Here is a 19,720-nt window from a genome sequence, read left to right on the forward strand (position 1 = left end):
TTCTAACCTGCCAGCGAATTCAATTGATTTCGTGCCACTGCATATTCCCTGGGGCGTTTTTTCCCCTCCATCGTCGTCTCCATGTCCGCACTCATCAACGCTAACCTTTCTCCTCCTCGTGGTTGCGTCATCATCTGGAATTACACTAGAATAAATAAAAATGTAGGATTAAGGTTACACTCATGCAAATGTATCATTGCAAAACCATTGAACAGATGGGCTAGATGGGATGGGATAGCTGTGTGTCCATTGAATTTACTGTTCTGGACATCTGAGAGATCTACTGTAGGTGCAGTGAGGCCGCCCAGTGCAACTTATGTCTTTAAAGGTGTCTCTGAGGGAATGGAACGAGTTAGTCCTTACATCCGTTTCGATTTCTGTTTACAGAGAGTGGAGCATGTACAGAGAACAAATGTCTTTGATTAAAGCATCATCCCCGAGACTCTTTTACTGGAGGAGAATGTCTCCGGCTAACGACAACATGAGGTTAACAGCGGATTCTGAAATAATGTGCCATTTCCCAATAGGCCTCCCCCTGTCCTTTTCATTTTCTTTGTGCCACTGGAACAATGCAGACAAGGGGAACTGATTCTGCACTGTGTCAACATGATGTGACTGCAGTCCTCACAATGTTTGTGGCAATAGATGAGCCAGACTGCCGAGGGAAATTAATTCCCTTATAGTTGGTGCTGGATGAGGGCAGGGGATGGAGAGAGACTGGTGACAGGGTTGGGGTGATGGGGCTGGGGAGATGGGGCTTGGGAGATGTGACTGGGATGATGGGGCTGGGGTGATGGGGTTGGGGAGATGGGGCTGGGGAGATGGGGTTGGGGTGATGGGGCTGGGGTGATGGGGCTGGGGAGATGTGACTGGGGTGATGGGGCTGGGGAGATGGGGCTGGGGTGATGGGGCTGGAGTGATGGGGCTGGGGTGATGGGGCTGGGGAGATAGGGCTGGGGTGATCTGGTTGCGGTATCTGGTTGGGGTGATGGGCCTGGGGAGATGGGGCTGGGGTGATGGGACTGGGGTGATGGGGCTGGGGTGATCTGGTTGGGGTGATCTGGTTGGGGTGATGGGGCTGGGGTGATGTGACTGGGGTGATGGGGCTGGGGTGATCTGGTTGGGGTGATCTGGTTAGGGTGATGGGGCTGGGGTAATGGTGCTGGGGTGATGGGGCTGGGCTGATGGGGCCCGGGGATGGGGCTGGGATGATTGGGGCTGGGGTGATGGGGCTGGGGTGACGTGACTGGGGTGACGGGGCTGGGATGATCTGGTTGGGGTGATGGGGCTGGGGTGATGGGGCTGGGGTGATGGGGCTGGGGAGATGGGGCTGGGGTGATCTGGTTGGGGTGATGGGGCTAGGTTGATGGGGCTAGGTTGATGGGGCTGGGGTGATGTGATTAGGGTGATGGGGCTGGGGTGATGTGGTTGGGGTGATGGGGCTGGGGTGATGTGGTTGGGGTGATGGGGCTAGGTTGATGGGGCTGGGGTGATCTGGTTGGGGTGATGGGGCTGGGGTAATGGGGCTGGGTTGATGGGGCTGGGGTGATGTGACTAGGGTGATGGGGCTGGGTTGATGTGACTAGGGTGATGGGGCTGGGGTGATGTGACTAGGGTGATGGGGCTAGGGTGATGTGATTAGGGTGATGGGGCTGGGTTGATGTGACTAGGGTGATGGGGCTGGGTTGATGTGACTAGGGTGATGTGACTAGGGTGATGGGGCTGGGTTGATGTGACTAGGGTGATGGGGCTGGGTTGATGTGACTAGGGTGATGGGGCTGGGGTGATGTGACTAGGGTGATGGGGCTGGGTTGATGTGACTAGGGTGATGGGGCTGGGTTGATGTGGCTGGGAGATGTGACTTGGGTGATGGGGCTGGGGTGATGTGGCTGGGAGATGGTGCTTGGCATTGTGTGCGTGCCTAGAAACCAAAACTCAGACTATTTTGATGGCATATGAAGATGTCGCAAAAGAGAAAAAAATTAGTTATTAGGATTTGGTCATATCATGGGGCATTGGTTTGGTGTAATGTCACTGAAATCCATCCAGAATGAAATAGAAACATCCCTTTTGCTTCTGACCTAGAGTGTGTCCCAAATGGCACAATATTCCCTTTATAGTGCACTACTTTGATCTGGACACACAGGGCACTATTACCCCATAGGGCTTTGGTCGTAAATTGTGCACTATATGGGGGACAGGCTGTCATTTGGGATGCACTCATGGAATGAGAGTTACAGTTTCATTTCAGCACTGGTGCTTGGAAATGGCAAGGCCACTACTGGTCTCACACACTGTGATCTAAACAAAAGCTTCTAATTCCTATTGGGATAATTAGTCGCGAGTAGTGAGTAGCATAAATGATTTCAAACAATTAGACAATTTTCATAAGACCCTCTTAGCCAGACCAGATTCTTGGATAAAAGATACAAGACATAACAATTAAGCCATCAATGCCAGATGCTTTCACAGCTGTAATCTCATCTAGAAACAGAGTGTGTTAAATGAACAGGATTAATTGAATATCACAGCCTATACTAATACTGTCTCAATGGCTTTTGACGAAGGGAAATCAGCAATGAAAGTGATCATTTAGAATATAAATTAAATCACAAAACTTTATGATGGATTGGAATCACATCAATAATGGTAATTAAACTGTGATTACAACAAAAAGAGACAATAATTGCTATGGGCTGAAAATAGCGTTATAATAAATTACACGGTAGCTCCGGATTGTGACAGTGACATAACACAGCAATTATGTTATTGATCTTTGTCACTCTGTACCGATGGGGATGCTGCACAGCCATATTTGTAATGATCCATATTCATGCTTTGGATTGGCTGCATAGTCTACACCATTTTTTTTCATTTTTACCTTTTTACATTATCCAACGTATTAGAATCACTGTACATTTCAGTTTATTCTAGTTTTAACCATTTATTTAACTGTCTGTTATTGAAGGAAAAAAAAAAACGTGTTAAAACAAACATTCACCTTACATTCCTACTAGTAGGAACTTTAAAGTCTATTTAGGACATTACAGAGCTTTACCATGGTTATATTATCTCCCACCAATTTTTGGGGAGTATTCCCTCAGGAAGGACCATCTGTAACGGATTTCAATTTCCGCCCTTACTTGGGGGAAAGCATGTCTAAATCTTTAATTGAGATGGATATGGTCATCCAATTAACCTTAACACACATGGGTGTCCTTCCTTCCTCCCTCCTTCCAACCCTTCCTCCCTTCCTTCTCTTCTGCTGAAATTGCTGAAGCAGTCATGCTTTTGGCTATTGTCTCGGCTCTTTAAATCACCACAGAACTAGTACACGCTATACATGTTAATGGAGTTGAGCTGTGCCTCTAACAAAGAACAGAGTAGAGCCGTGCCATAGGTGATCCACGGTTGTCCAGTAAATAAATGTACACCAGGGGCTGTATGTATCAAGCGTCTCAGTGTATGAGTTCTGATCTAGGATCAGTTTTTGCATTTTAGAACTCAAATGAATAAGATTACATGTACAGGCGGGGGGACCTGATCCTCGATCAGCACTGCTACACAGAGACCCTTGATAAATCCGACCCATGATTGTTAAAAAAATAATAAAAAAATAACATTTCAATGTCATATGCAACCCTTCAAGGTTACTACTTTTAATGTGTTTTTAGAAATCCCTAAAATACTTCAGGGAAGTACATGATATATTATTTTAACCAGAATATGGGGACACATAGAAAAGTCACTATTGTTTCTGAAGTATTACACAACAACAAAACACAAGCTGCATTAGAGGCACCAGACAACCCAGCAGTCATTTTTAATTATAGATCATCTTACAAGCTATGCCACTTTTAATTGTACAGGGAAGTAAAACTGATTCATATTTTGGGGCAATTTAAATTGAAATGCAAAAAAAAAAGGTCCTTCGAGATGGAAGGTTCTGCCAGGAGTCATGGGGAGAAAAGTGTCTTAATTGTTGAATCCATATCAGTTATTCACCATAAGGGAGAAATTACAGGTAGAATGTTGATGGGATTAAAACACCACTCCTAAACAAGAGAGCTTCAGGGGCCAGTCTACTCTGGTTTGTGATGTCTTCTAAGGCCAATTTGTCCTGCCTGCTTTTCTCCCTTCAGCCTTGTTATTAAGATATGTACGAGAACAAAATCATTCTCTTTTTTACTGATCGTCAGCTTTAATGTTGTGCTCTACTTACAGTATTTTATGTGCTATTTTTGTTGTTGTTGTTGTTGTTGTTGTTGTCTTCCCTGTGTATTCCTCCTACCGTCCGTTCCTAAATCACCAAGAGCAACAGGTATACAAAGTTGAAGATCATTTTCGTGGATTTCTGTATCCATCCTTTTTTAAGGAATTCCTTAAAATGTCATTTTTGGTATGGCTTCCAAAAAGGTTATATTTTGATCTAATTTAAGTTCTGGAGTGGGATTTCAATTAGCTACATTCATTTGATAGCACCCCCCCCATATGATACATTTGTTTCTGAGTTATGTTCGGATGGGTTGGCAATTACCATACCGTTAATCACATCATAATTAGAGTCAATGATTCAATTGTGGCTTAAAGCTTCCATTTCCTTAAGGAATTAATAAAAAATAAGTTGACATTAATGTATTAAGTCGAATGTCTAGTAATTTTGTGGGATCTCTACACGGACGGATCCTTTAATAAGGGCGTGTGGACGTCTGACTGTACGTGACTACGGTTAGTTAAAGGGCATCTGTTATTATCATTACTGAGGCTTAAACTGAACAGTGCCGTGCCAAGAGATTTGAGTTGCGTATCTGAGGGTCAGAAAATGGGTGAAATAGTTTAACATACTCATGGCCTTACGTAAAGAGGTAGTTTTACCTCATATCTGACCCATGGACCAGGATACACTTCAATCAATTGATTCATAATAAAAACGCATTCGTAGTTAATGTAATTGGTCTGATCAAACTGCTGGGAATCATTGCTAGATACTGCTTATCAAGGGCAGTTTAGAGGTATTTGAACCGGGAGGGTTTCGATATTGATAGTGGATGAAAATAACGGTAAATGATGGCCTAGAATAAAAAAAAAGAACGAGTGAAATATGAATTGAAATGTTGGAGGGAAGGTAATGACTTTGAATTATCTTTCATCTTTTAAAACTACCTACATAATTATTTTTTTGCTATTGAATTTGGAGGGAATTTTGGTTTAGGATGGCCGGATTGTTGTCTTTTCTCTCCACGTACCCAATAGTCATGAAATTCTATCGTAGCGATGGATAACCTGATGATGACCCCTGTAATCGTTGACGATGGCCTGTTATTTGAGTCCAATGTGTATTTTTCCGTTGTGTCTCTCCATCTCTCCTCATCTCTCCACTCACTGTGATAGCCAATGTGTATTTTTCCGTTGTGTCTCTCCATCTCTCCTCATCTCTCCACTCACTGTGATAGCCAATGTGTATTTTTCCGTTGTGTCTCTCCATCTCTCCTCATCTCTCCACTCACTGTGATAGCCAATGTGTATTTTTCCGTTGTGTCTCTCCATCTCTCCTCATCTCTCCACTCACTGTGATAGCCAATGTGTATTTTTCCGTTGTGTCTCTCCATCTCTCCTCATCTCTCCACTCACTGTGATAGCCAATGTGTATTTTTCCGTTGTGTCTCTCCATCTCTCCTCATCTCTCCACTCACTGTGATAGCCAATGTGTAGCTAGCTGTAAGTGTGTTCTGGGGAAATATGACCACAGTGTATCGCCCAGGTGAAAGCTACTGTACACATTGGGGTTCGTTTCCCCCCATACAATATGAAGCTACTGTACACAGTGGGGTTCGTTTCCCCCCATACAATATGAAGCTACTGTACACATTGGGGTTTGTTTCCCCCCATACAATATGAAGCTACTGTACACATTGGGGTTCGTTTCCCCCCATACAATATGAAGCTACTGTACACATTGGGGTTTGTTTCCCCCCATACAATATGAAGCTACTGTACACATTGGGGTTTGTTTCCCCCCATACAATATGAAGCTACTGTACACATTGGGGTTTGTTTCCCCCCATACAATATGAAGCTACTGTACACATTGGGGTTTGTTTCCCCCCATACAATATGAAGCTACTGTACACATTGGGGTTGGTTTCCGCCCATACAATATGAAGCTACTGTACACATTGGGGTTCGTTTCCCCCCATACAATACGAAGCTACTGTACACAGTGGGGTTCGTTTCCCCCCATACAATATGAAGCTACTGTACACATTGGGGATGGTTTCCGCCCGTACAATATGAAACCCTTGGGCCCTTGGAGATTTTTTGAAAAGGACCTGGTGATTAAAATCAATTTTTCACCCTTCTTTTGCAGGGCAAAAGTTGTAATTTAATTTGTTCAGAAAACAATATAATAACAATTTCCTAATTCAAAGCGGAAACTATGACACAATAGCCATGCTCACACAAGCTGGCCACAAGATCAAATCTACCTGACGTTTAGGCTAGCCCCCTCCACCCCCCACCCCTATTGATTTTTTTCAGACTGGTACCGTGAAAATAATGAAACACACACCATGATATGTTATTTTATTACTAAACCAAACAGGATCCATTGCTAATCTTCACACTCCTCTATTCTCCCAACTCAAAGAGCTGCCACAGAGGGCTCTGTTTGATATCACCCGTTCTAGGCTGCATCCTTAGAAAGGTCACAGGCATCAAGAAAATAGGAGGAATCAGCCAGGAGGGTTTAAAGTTGTATTAATGAGGACCCCCTCACCGGCACAACTCTTAGAGGTCAGCCCATCACCTAAAAGGATAAAGAAGTATCATGGGGAGACAGGCTGGGCAGGATGGTCTGAACCACTCACTCTGTTATCTCCTATGGCTCTGCTCTTATGAAAGCAACCGTTGTCAAGGGTCCCTGGATGGATGAAAGATAACCCCCCCCCCCACACACACCCCCTCTACTCCACCACCACCACTGTTGCAAAGCCTCAGAAAGTTTCCTGCTGGTGGTGTCTGTAAATAATTTATCCAATATATTTTGTACTCTTTGAGCATTTTTAAGAGACATGCGCTGCTACATTATCCTACACTTTGAGGACCTACTCTGAAGAGGTGAAATATGTGAGATTGGGAAACCACTTAAGATGACACGATTGCCTTATTTGGTGCAATACTTTGGAGGGGAAGGGTATTTGGAGGAAATTGTGGTACTTGGCCGGGAGGTGTAAACCGTCTACAGGTAAGCTTTATACATACATGACCTTAAACTGCAGCTGATCCAACGTCACAATAAGCATAATAAACATGTTATTCTTTACTATTCGTCCTACTATTGTTCTATACATCTACATCCTGTATTTATACATATTCCTTTATTTATTTTCTTTACAATATGCAGCTTGTACATAACTCTCAACATGTAGTCCATAAGCCGAACATTCAAGATCCTTTTTATTTGCTAAATTGACTGACAGTTTTAACACATTTTTCCTTTCAAAGTAAACTGTCCTAAAAGATGGGCCAACGCTTTGTATCTGTGCATGAGGCTATTTAAAAGAAGTCACATCTTGTTCTACTCATAATAAGCTATAACAATACACCAACATTCAACAATGTATAGAGGCGTCAGTACAAAGACATGTTTATTTTGTTTGAGGTTAACACCCCGTGTGGCCAGGGGGAAAAAAAGAAACATGGTTGTTGTCATGGCAACCATTCAAGTGGAATAGCTGTGTTCCAGCATGGTGTGTGTGTGTGTGTGTGTGTGTGTGTGTGTGTGTGTGTGTGTGTGTGTGTGTGTGTGTGTGTGTGTGTGTGTGTGTGTGTGTCGGTGTCGGTGTCGGTGTCGGTGTCTGTGGTGTCTGTGTATGAATGAAAGCAGATTTAAAAAGTAATTTCATCAGTAACTGTTGTGTTCATAAGAATTTCCATCTCAGAGGCACAGATGGAAAACAAGTGCTTTTCCACACATCAACAACGGGCTACTCTTGTATTGATAGCATAGACCTTGTAGATACTCAGTCAGGTATGCATTCATGTTATTTTTCTTCTTAGGATGGATATGGTGTACAGAATAAGACCTGAATGTCTTGTTATATCCCTCAATGCCGGGTACTCACTGTCTCCACAAGTGTCATAAACCCCAGCGGTTCAACACACTAAGGGCTAATTGTTCTATATAGTGCCAAATAAGGGTTTGTTGCCTTTTAGCCATAACGGAACCCTTTTTTCGCAGAACCCTTTTTTCACAGAACATTTTTTTAAAATGTTTTATAAAGAACCATTCTCATAAGGTTCTAAATGGAACCTGCACAATGCTATAAAGAACACTTTCCTAAGGTTCTATAAAGAACACTTTCCTAAGGTTCTGTAAAGAACCCTTTCCTAAGTTTCTATAAAGAACACTTTCCTAAGGTTCTTTAAAGAACACTTTCCTAAGGTTCTTTAAAGAACTCTTTCCTAATTTGTAGAACCATCAAGTTTTATTTATTTATTCTGGTTTAATAGCCATACTATATTGTTAAAATTCCATAGGTTTTATTACTGTGTTGATTAACTAGTTGAATCAGGTGTGCTAGGTCTGGAATGGCTGGGGGTCCCTGAGGAGGGAATTAAGAACTACTGACTTACTCAACCGTTCTCAATTGACACAAGGCCATAGCTGAGTCTTTCACAAGACACCATCACTGGCTTTAGTCTTATAAAACATGTAACTGCATAACACAACATATTAGATAGACTGGAATGACACTATCACTCACGGTTGCACAAAAAAAGAGCTGTGAGCAAACCACGCCCCCCAGAATAAATTGTAACGATCCAACGTCTCTACATTTTCATTATCACTAAAAGTGGAAAGAACACTTTTATTGAACTGCAAAAGAACATTGGAGGGCTGAAAGTGTTTTTCGGTCAGTATGGTTCCACATGAAAAAACACCTCCCTTCCCAAAGAGCCCTTGAGGAACCCACCATGTTTTAGTGTGTAAAGCTTCGACTCTATACACAAGCAGACGTTACAGCGTCAAAACTGACAGGAAACTTACAATGTATTGACAGCAGGTGATTCCCCAAAGCAGATTTTCAGCCAAAAGATATTACAAATAAGTGGTTACAAATGCTTGTATTAAACTTCTGAAGTCAGAATGAATGAGATGTAATTAACTACACCAGGCAGAGGTAGATAATGGCGAGGACTGAGTAGCCTACTTTAAATGGGCCCCAAATGATTTGTCACTGACACCTGCAAGTCTGGCGATTGTCAGTTCCCTAACCATCATGGTTGCCAGTGAAAATAGGGTTCACTGCACAGAGGAGCAGCCAGAAAAAGGCCATACGATCTCTAAATGTTAACTTCCCTAAAGGAGTCATTCCAAAAACAGGAACAGCAAGTATCCATGGGGAAATACCTTAGGATTAGAGGGGCAGAAAGATTGAGAAAGTAATTTGAAAAATAATGGGCTTTTTAATGACTAAACCTATGGGACACCCAGATGTGCTCTTTGTTAATTTTCACTAGTGTAATGTAAAATTCCAACTGCTTAATTACTCTAGGAAACACAAAGCAACTGGTTTTAATGAAACAATTATGGGAACAGCCGCTAACATAGCACCATGCACAGCTAGCGTACATAAATACGTCCCTCCTTGATGAAACACTGGTGATTTTTGGGAAAGAGGTTATCAAGGCTTTCATGTTATAACCAATAAGAATAAACCCATAATTCTTCATCAATGGTTAGGCCCCATCGGCTTACAGTTAAGTTTCACAACTATATGACTTAAATGTAGTTGGGGACTTTTTTTGTGTGCAAATTTTGGATTAATAGATTCTTATAAATTAATGTGTTAACGAGGGGATTTTTTTTAGTAGCAAAGGGTTTTAGATGGCTATTGTTCCTATGTATGTAATATAATGCATCTAATGGGGCAATGTTGGCTTTGTTTGCCCTTTAAAGATGAAAATATCATTAAGGAACATCTCTACAGATTAAAATTTTTGTCGATTTTTGTTGTTGTTGAGTAAATCAATAAAGACACCAACTGGGGCAAAAAGTAGACTGGTTGCCCCCAGGGAAACATCTGAATAACAGCTGTTGGTAAATATCATTACAATGTTAAATGCTTTTTCGCTGGTTTAATGCTGAAATATCAGATTTCTCGGCTCTAAAGACATTAACATTTAGACCAATCAATATAACTTATGCTTGCGCCATACACATGTTATTGTGGGACATTTTGACTGAGATTCCATACATAGCACTAACATGTATTCTGTTAAAGATGGAGGGCATCAGGCCAAGTATTAGGGATTTGCTCAATATAAAACTTCAGTGGCACTATAGCCATTAAATTTCGCCATGAACAGAGAGTTAATGAATTCACATTCAAACGCAGCACCAGTGAAATGAAAATGACATTACCATCCCTTTGTTATACATCAATGAGAATGGCACTGCACCTTTTTAATAAATTATACCAAAAGGGGTACCACCATACATTCACTCAACAATAGTTGAATTTTTTATGTTTTTTTTTTCAATTGTGGAAATATGTTCTCTCACAGCTCTCCTGCAAATACAAGTAATACAAGGTGTCTACTGCAACCCTACAGTAGCCATGTACACTGAGAGTGAGGAAGCAAGTTCAGGAAGTGAATACCTTTAATTAATAAATTAACAAAACAAGAAACAGGAACAGCCGCACCGACATGAAACAGGAACAACGACGACTTGTTACATGTCACAACCAAAGGGAGTGACATATAAAGGGCAGGTAATCAAGGAGGTGATTAGAGTCCAGGTGAGTGTCATTATGCATGTAACGCTGGTGACAGGTGTGTGCCATAACGAGCAGCCTGGTGACCTAGAGGTAGGAGAGGGTTGTACATGTGTCAGTACCCCCCTTCCCCGACGCGCGTCTCCAGACGCAGAACAACGACCAAGATGACGATCCCGGGGAACAGGAGCGGACCGGTCGATCTGGCTGAGGCACGGAATCATGATGACCTAGAGCACTGGAGAGAGAGCATACGTGACAGTACCCCCTCCCCGACGCGCGTCTCCAGAACACCGACCAAGATGATGATCCCAGGGATCAGGAGAGGACTGGAGAGAGAGAGCATAAGTGACAGTACCCACTCCCCGGCGTGTTCGGCTCCAGTCGCAGGATGCCAACTAAAGGGACTATCCCGGGGATCCGAACCGGTCACCTCCGCTGAGGCGCAGAAACCTGATGAACCGGCAAAGGCGTGAGAGCCTGATGAGCCGGCTGAGACCTCCCCGGTTGCCTCGGTCGAGGCACAGGAACCTGTTCACCAGGTGAAAGCATGGGAGTGTATCGAGCCCACAGATGCATGGGAGCCTACAAACCATCTCCAGCACCCGGACACGACATCACCCCCAACACACACACAAAAAACCACTCCCTGATGCTTCCATTTGTTGAGTCGTCATTCTGCGTGTAACGCTGCTGACAGGTGTGCGCCATAACGAGCAACCTGGTAACATAGAGGCCTGAGAGGGAGCACACGTAACACCTACTGCAATTAAAGTAATGAAAGGTACCTACCGCATCACAAGTTGTGAAAGCTACCTACTGCATCACAAGTTGTAAAAGCTACCTACTGCATCACAAGTTGTAAAAGCTACCTACTGTGTCTCAAGTTGTAAAAGCTACCTGCTATATCTCAAGTAGTAAAAGCTACCTACTACAATTAAAGTAGTAAAAGCTACCTACTGCATCACAAATTGTGAAAGCTACCTACTGCAATTAAAGTTATAAAAGCTACCTATTGCATCACAAGTTGTAAAAGCTACCTACTGTGTCTCAAGTTGTAAAAGCTACCTACTACATCTCAAGTAGTAAAAGCTACCTACTACAATTAAAGTAGTAAAAGCTACCTACTGCATCACAAATTGTGAAAGCTACCTACTGCAATTAAAGTTATAAAAGCTACCTACTGCATCACAAGTTGTAAAATGTACCTACTGCAATTAAAGTTGTAAAAGCTACCTACTGCATCACAAGTTAACTTTTGTTAGAAAAGCATTGTTCATGCTGGATATAAATGGATAATGCCGTGACCCTGTGGCAAGCAGAGCGTGTCGCTGTCAAGGGTGGACCTGACGGCAGAGGCTCTATACTATGACATGTTACTGCACACATTCAAAACGAAAGAAATAACACGATGAGAAGTATATTCTACTGTCATTAACCACTATCAGGTTACATCACCATCAACTATAACCACTATCAGGTTACATCACCATCAACTATAACCACTATCAGGTTACATCACCATCAACTATAATCACAGTCAGGTTACATCACCATCAACTATAACCACTATCAGGTTACATCACCATCAACTATAACCACTATCAGGTTACATCACCATTAACTATAACCACTATCAGGTTACATCACCATCAACTATAACCACTATCAGGTTACATCACCATCAACTATAACCACTATCAGGTTACATCACCATCAACTATAACCACTATCAGGTTACATCACCATCAACTATAACCACTATCAGGTTACATCACCATCAACTATAACCACTATCAGGTTACATCACCATCAACTATAACCACTATCAGGTTACATCACCATTAACTATAACCACTATCAGGTTACAACACCATCAACTATAATCACAGTCAGGTTACAACACCATCAACTATAACCACTATCAGGTTACATCACCATCAACTATAACCACTATCAGGTTACATCACCATCAACTATAATCACTATCAGGTTACATCACCATCAACTATAACCACTATCAGGTTACATCACCATCAACTATAATCACTATCAGGTTACATCACCATCAACTATAACCACTATCAGGTTACATCACCATCAACTATAACCACTATCAGGTTACATCACCATTAACTATAACCACTATCAGGTTACAACACCATCAACTATAATCACAGTCAGGTTACAACACCATCAACTATAACCACTATCAGGTTACATCACCATCAACTATAACCACTATCAGGTTACATCACCATCAACTATAATCACTATCAGGTTACATCACCATCAACTATAACCACTATCAGGTTACATCACCATCAACTATAACCACTATCAGGTTACATCACCATCAACTATAACCACTATCAGGTTACATCACCATTAACTATAACCACTATCAGGTTACATCACCATCAACTATAATCACTATCAGGTTACATCACCATCAACTATAATCACAGTCAGGTTACATCACCATTAACTATAACCACTATCAGGTTACATCACCATCAACTATAACCACTATCAGGTTACATCACCATCAACTATAACCACTATCAGGTTACATCACCATCAACTATAACCACTATCAGGTTACAACACCATTAACTATAACCACTATCAGGTTACAACACCATCAACTATAACCACTATCAGGTTACATCACCATCAACTATAACCACTATCAGGTTACATCACCATCAACTATAACCACTATCAGGTTACATCACCATCAACTATAACCACTATCAGGTTACATCACCATCAACTATAACCACTATCAGGTTACATCACCATCAACTATAACCACTATCAGGTTACATCACCATCAACTATAACCACTATCAGGTTACATCACCATCAACTATAACCACTATCAGGTTACATCACCATCAACTATAACCACTATCAGGTTACATCACCATCAACTATAACCACTATCAGGTTACATCACCATCAACTATAACCACTATCAGGTTACATCACCATCAACTATAACCACTATCAGGTTACATCACCATCAACTATAATCATAGAGATGAATGGATATACAGACCACGTTAGAAATCACAATACACTTCTTTATAATATCTGCACTAATTTCACAACATCAATAATGTAATGTGAGTCTAACATCGGGATCGTTACAGAAAAACAATAACGCAGTAGGTTCGATTGTTTTATTCTTAGAAAGGACAGACATTTTGGGTTCTTTCATTGAACTTGATAGAGCAGCTGTATGGATTAACAACGGCAGTTACAGACCAGCCGAAGGCCTATCCGTCTCAGTTAATAGAGCCTAGCCATTCATGTCAGCTTTTGTGGGAGATGAAAGTGTTGTGTATCCACACAGCAATTCACGGGACTTGAACGGATATCTCTTGAGTTGAATGACTGCAATTTTAATTTAAAGCTAAATGTATTTTGCTATATCTGTCGACACCGTGGGGTCATTTGTCTTTGAACAATCTCTTCATCCTAAAGGAAGCTGTGAAGCGGTCTGGTTGCTGGTTCTGTATTTCCAGGTGTAAACATAAAACATAGGACTACCCCATTTTGTATCTTTATTTAACTAGGCAAGTCAGTTAAGAACAAATTATGATTTACTAATATTGGCCTAGGAACAGTGGGTTAACTGCCTAGTTCAGGGGCAGAACGACAGATCTTTGTCAGCTCGGGGATATGATTTCACAACCTTTCGGTTAGTAGTCCAAATCTCGAACCACTAGGCTACCTGCCGCCCCCATGCAGGCCGGTTGAGTGATGTTGCTATTCATCTAACTAACGTCCTATCAAGTGAGCAAGTGTCCAAGAAAATCCAGTGCTCCAACTATAATCAATCATGCTATTGTCACACGCTCCATCCGTTCAGGAATCAGGGAAGCATGGGCTCCTCCAACCTATTCCGTAAAGGGACCAGGACAAAAGCGGTGCACTACATAAGGAATAGGGGGCAGACCTACAGTACGTTCAGGAGGCAGATCTAAGAATGTTTTGTTTTTCATGAGAATTGTTTAAGTCATTTAGCAGACTCTCTTAGTTACAATAAAGAGCAAGACGTGCCACTCTGTTCTGGTCCAGCTGTGGTTTAAATAGGTCTATCATTGTAGCTCTTGACCACATGGCTGGACAGTAATTAAGATAAAACAAACTAGAGCCTGCAGGACTTTGCTTTTCGGAGTGTGGTGTCAAAAAAAGCAGAGCATCTCTTTATCATGGACATATCTCTCCCTGTCTTTACAACCATTGCATCTATATGTTTTGACCATGACAGTAAGTTAATGGCAAGTAATTTAGTCTCATCAACTTGTTCAAAAGCCACACCATTCATTACTAGATTCAGTTGAGATCTGGAGCTTAGGGAATGTTTTTAACCAAATACAATGCGCTTAGTTTCAGAGATGTTCAGGACCAGTTTATTACTGGCTACCCATTGTAAAACAGACTGGCAGAAAGCTTAAATTGTTGTTAATCTAACTGCACTGTCCAATTTACGTTACAATTTACATTAGCTTTTACAGTGAAATAATAACATGCTATTGTTTGAGGTGAGTGCAAACGTTATGAACTTGAAAATGTATTAATAAACCAATTAGACACATTTGGGCAGTCTTGATACAACATTTTCAAGAGAAATGCAACGTTTCATTGAATCAGTCTTAAACTTTGCACATACACTGTTGCCCTCTAGTGGCGAAAATCTAAATTGTGCCTAACCTGGAATAGAACATTATGGCCTTGCACTATGGCCTCTTGCATTTCAAAGATGATGAAAATAAATGGTTGTATTTTTCTTTGTATTATCTTTTACCAGATCTAATGTGTTATATTATCCTACATTAAGTTCACATTTCCACAAAATTCAAAGTGTGTCCATATAAATGGTATCAAGAAAATGCAGATCCTTGCTTCAGGTCCTGAGCTACAGGCAGTCAGATTTGGATATGTCATTTTAAGCGAAAAAAAAAAAAAAAAAAAGTGTCTCATCTGTAAGAGGTTTTAAGACATGAAGGTCAGTCAATAAGGACCATGGAAAGTGTCTTCAACTGTCGTCTCAAAAATCATTCAGTGCTATGATGAAACTGGCTCTAATGAGGACCGCCAGAGGAAAGGAGGACCCAGGGTTACCTTCGCTGCAGAGGATAAGTTCATTACAGTTACCATCCTCAGAAATGGGAGTCCAGATAAATGCTTCACAGAGTTCAAGTAACAGACACATCTCATCATCAACTGTTCAGAGGAAACTGTGTGAATCAGGCAATGGTCGAATTGCTGCAATGAAACAACTATAAAAGGACACCAATAAGAATAAGAGACTTGCTTGGGCCAAGAAACACGAGCAATGGACATGAGACCGGTGAAAATCTGTCCTTTGGTCTGATGAGTCTAAATTTGATATTTTTGGTTGCAACCACCATGTATTTGTGAGATGCAGAGTAAGTGAAGCATGGAGGGGGAGGTGTGATGGTGAGGTGGTGATTTGCTGGTGACACTGTCTGTGATTTATTTCGAATTTGAGGCACACTTAACCAGCATGGCTACCACAGCATTCTGCAGGGATTCACCATTCCCATCTGGATTGCGGGACTATAATTTTTTTTTTTTATAGCACAATGACCCTAAACGCACCTGCAGGCTGTGTAAGTGCTATTTGGAGTACTGCATCAGATGACCTGTCCTCCACAATCACCTGACCTCAAACCAATTGAGATGGTTTGGGATTTGTTGGACCGCAAGAGTGAAGGCAAACAGCCAACATGTGCTCAGCATACGTGACCGACCAGCTCAATTTGGTCAGCTACTTCCAGACACCTAAGTGAGAGAGAACAGCTCACTGAACATTACTGGCCCTAGCAGAGCTGGTTAGGCTGTTATGTTATCCAGAGCGTTGGTGAATGCAACTGTGCTGTCAGATTGTCCAGAGCGTTTTTGCGTTCAGAGCGCACAGCAGACACTCTGGTCGATGAGTTTACTGATGTTTACTCACACCGGCCATATTCAATGGGTCTTGAGCATACGTAAATTCATCAGTTATTCTGCGCTCTTTCGCACACTTAGACGAAAATGCTCTGAGATTGGAGAAGATGGCCAGACTGAATTTATGAATGCACCCAAAATGGTCACTTGCATAGTGGAGTATTTTGTTAAGACATGTAGCTAGCTAGCTAGGTAAACAATGAACAATAATCCAACTCATGACGTTAAAACCCTGCATGAATCTGCAGGTAGCTGACCAACCAGGTTCAATCTTAATTAGCTAAAATTAGGCTATAGCTAGCAAAAAATAATAATTGCTCTGAGATACAAATAATAAGGTCATACATGTAGCATTAGCTAGTGAGCCAGGCAGCTAACGTTAGCTAGATAGCTAGGTAAACAATTAACAATAATCACAATATGCAGGTAGCTAACCAACCAGGTTCAATGTTAGCTAGCTAACATTAGGCAAAAACTAGCCAAGTAAATGGCTCTTTCTGCCAAGATTAGAAACATGTCATATCTGATAATGTGAAGTGCCTTGTGCAAAAGTATTCATCCCCTTGACATTTTTCCTATTTTGTTGCATTACAACATATGATTTTAAATGATTTCAATTTGGATTTCATGTAATGGATATATACAAAATAGTAAAAATTGGTGAAGTGAAATGAAAAAAAAAAAGATTTTCAAAAAATGTAAACAAATAAAAAACAGAAAAGTAGTGCGTGTATATGTATTCACCCCCTTTGATATGAAGCCCCTAAATAAGATCTGGTGTAACCTATTACCTTCAGAAGTCACATAATTAGTTAGATTGCACAGAGGTGAACTGTATTTAAGTGTCACATGATCTGTCACATGATCCCAGTATATATACACCCAGAGTCTACAACACCACTATGCAAGGGGCACCACCAAGCAAGTGGCACCATGAGGACCAAGGAGCTCTCAAAACCTTGTCAAGGACAAAGTTGTGGAGAAGTACAGATCAGGATTGGGTTATAAAAAAATATCAGAAACTTTGAACATCCCACAGAGCACCATCAAATCAATTATTAAAAAATTGAAAGAATATGGTACCACAACAAACCTCCCAAGAGAGGGCCGTCCACCAAAACTCACAGACCAGGCAAGGAGGGCATTAATCAGAGAGACCACAAAGAGACCAAAGATAGCCCTGAAGGAGCTGCAAAGCTCCACAGCGGAGATTGGAGTATCTGTCCACAGGACCACTTTAACCTCTTGAAACTAGGGGGCACTATTTTTATTTTTGAAAAAATAACGTTCCCAAAGTCAACCGCCTATTTCTCAGGAACAGATGCTAGAATATGCATATAATTGACAGCTTAGGATAGAAGACACTCTAAAGTTGACAAAACTGTCAAAATATTGTCTGTGGGTATAACAGAACTGATATTTCAGGCGAAACCCTGAGGAAAATCCAATCAGGAAGTGCCTCTTATTTTGAAACCGTTGTGTTCCTATGCATCCTTATTGGCCATTGAAAGGGATATCAACCAGATTCCTTTTTTTTTTAAACGTATTCCCTAAGGTGTCTACAGCCTTTAGACATTTGCTGTCTAACTGGGAGTCTAAGTGAACTAAGTGAAAACATCCGAAGATCATCAAAGGTAAACGATTAATTTGATTGCTTTTCTGATTTTCGTGACCAAGCTTCCTGCTGCTAGCTGGACATAATTCTATGCTAGGCTATCGATAAACTTACAAAAACGCTTGTCTTGCTTTGGCTGTAAAGCATAATTTCAAAATCTGAGACGACAGGGTGATTAACAAAAGGCTAAGCTATGTTTTACTATATTTCACTTGTGATTTCATGAATATGAATCTTTTCGAGTAATATTTATTGACCATTCCGCTATGCTAATTAGTGTAGTTGATGACAATTCTCCCGGATCCAGAATCTGTGGTATGACTTACAGATTGCTGTACACCAAATTGAAGGAGTTGTAGCAGTTTTGCCTTGAAGAATGGGCAAAAATCCCAGTGGCAAGATGTGCCAAGTTTATAGAGACATACCCCAAGAGACTTGCAGTTGTAATTGCTTCAAAAGTTTGCACTACAAAGTATTGACTTTTGGGAGTGAATAGTTTTGCAAGCTCAAGTTTTCAGTTTTTTTGTCTTTTTATTTTTTGCGTTTATTTCAGGCTAAATGTAATCTAGACTTGGTTTCCTCTATTCTAATTGCTCCTCTTTTACCCCAGCTACCGAACTAACCCCAATTCAGATGTTTAAACATGTTTTTTTTTTTTATCTTTATTTAACTAAGCAAGTCAGTCTTAAGAACAAATTATAATTCACAATGACAGCCTACCGGGGAACAGTGGGCTAACTGCCTTGTTCAGGGGTAGAACAATACATGTTTACCTTGTCAGCTCGAGGATTTCATCTAGCAACCTTTCAGTAACTGGTCCAACATAGTAACCACTAGGCTACCTGCCACCCCAGATGACCATCCTACCCATGCTAGATTACGGAGATATAATTTATAGATCGGTAGGTAAGGGTGCTCTCGAGTGGCTAGATGTTTTTTACCATTTAGCCATCAGATGTGCCACCAATACTCCTTATAGGACACATCACTGCACTCTATACTCTTCTGCAAACTGGTCATCTCTGTATACCCGTCGCAAGACCCACTGGTTGATGTTAATTTATAAAACCCTCTTAGGCCTCACTCCCCCCTATCTGTGATATCTACTGCAGCCTTCATCCTACACATACAGCACCTGTTCTGCCAGTCACATTCTGCTAAAGGTCCTCTTTTCAGTTCGCTGCAGCTAGCGACTGGAATGAGCTGCAACAAAAACTCAAACTGAACTGTTTTATCTCTTCATTCAAAGACTCAATCATGGAGACACTTACTGACAGTTGTGGCTGCTTTGCGTGATGTATTGAGGTCTCACCCTTCTTGCACTTTGTGCTGTTGTCTG

At 41.4% G+C, this 19,720-nt stretch overlaps 1 protein-coding gene across 1 annotated transcript; it reads right to left on the reverse strand.

Annotated features, from left to right (window-relative positions):
- Nucleotides 1–601: 601 nt before the first annotated feature.
- LOC127929824 (uncharacterized) lies at nucleotides 602–11,492 on the reverse strand. Its single transcript, XM_052518282.1, has 3 exons — nucleotides 11,480–11,492; nucleotides 11,140–11,312; nucleotides 602–1,372 (listed from the first exon to the last, which is right to left on the reverse strand). The coding sequence occupies exons 1-3, from the start codon at nucleotides 11,490–11,492 to the stop codon at nucleotides 602–604; spliced, it is 957 nt and encodes a 318-aa protein (XP_052374242.1).
- Between the last annotated feature and the right edge of the window lie 8,228 nt (nucleotides 11,493–19,720).

This window comes from Oncorhynchus keta, chromosome 4 (genome assembly GCF_023373465.1).
Source record: "Oncorhynchus keta strain PuntledgeMale-10-30-2019 chromosome 4, Oket_V2, whole genome shotgun sequence".
Taxonomy (NCBI): Eukaryota; Metazoa; Chordata; class Actinopteri; order Salmoniformes; family Salmonidae; genus Oncorhynchus; species Oncorhynchus keta.

What these genes read in the sequence shown, in the direction of transcription:
- LOC127929824 (XM_052518282.1), bottom strand. An exon ending in CCGAACACGCCGGGGAGTGG is followed by an intron (nt 1,373 to 11,139) that starts GTACTGTCACTT and finishes CCATCAACCTAG; the next exon opens with CCCCATCAACCTAGCCCCAT.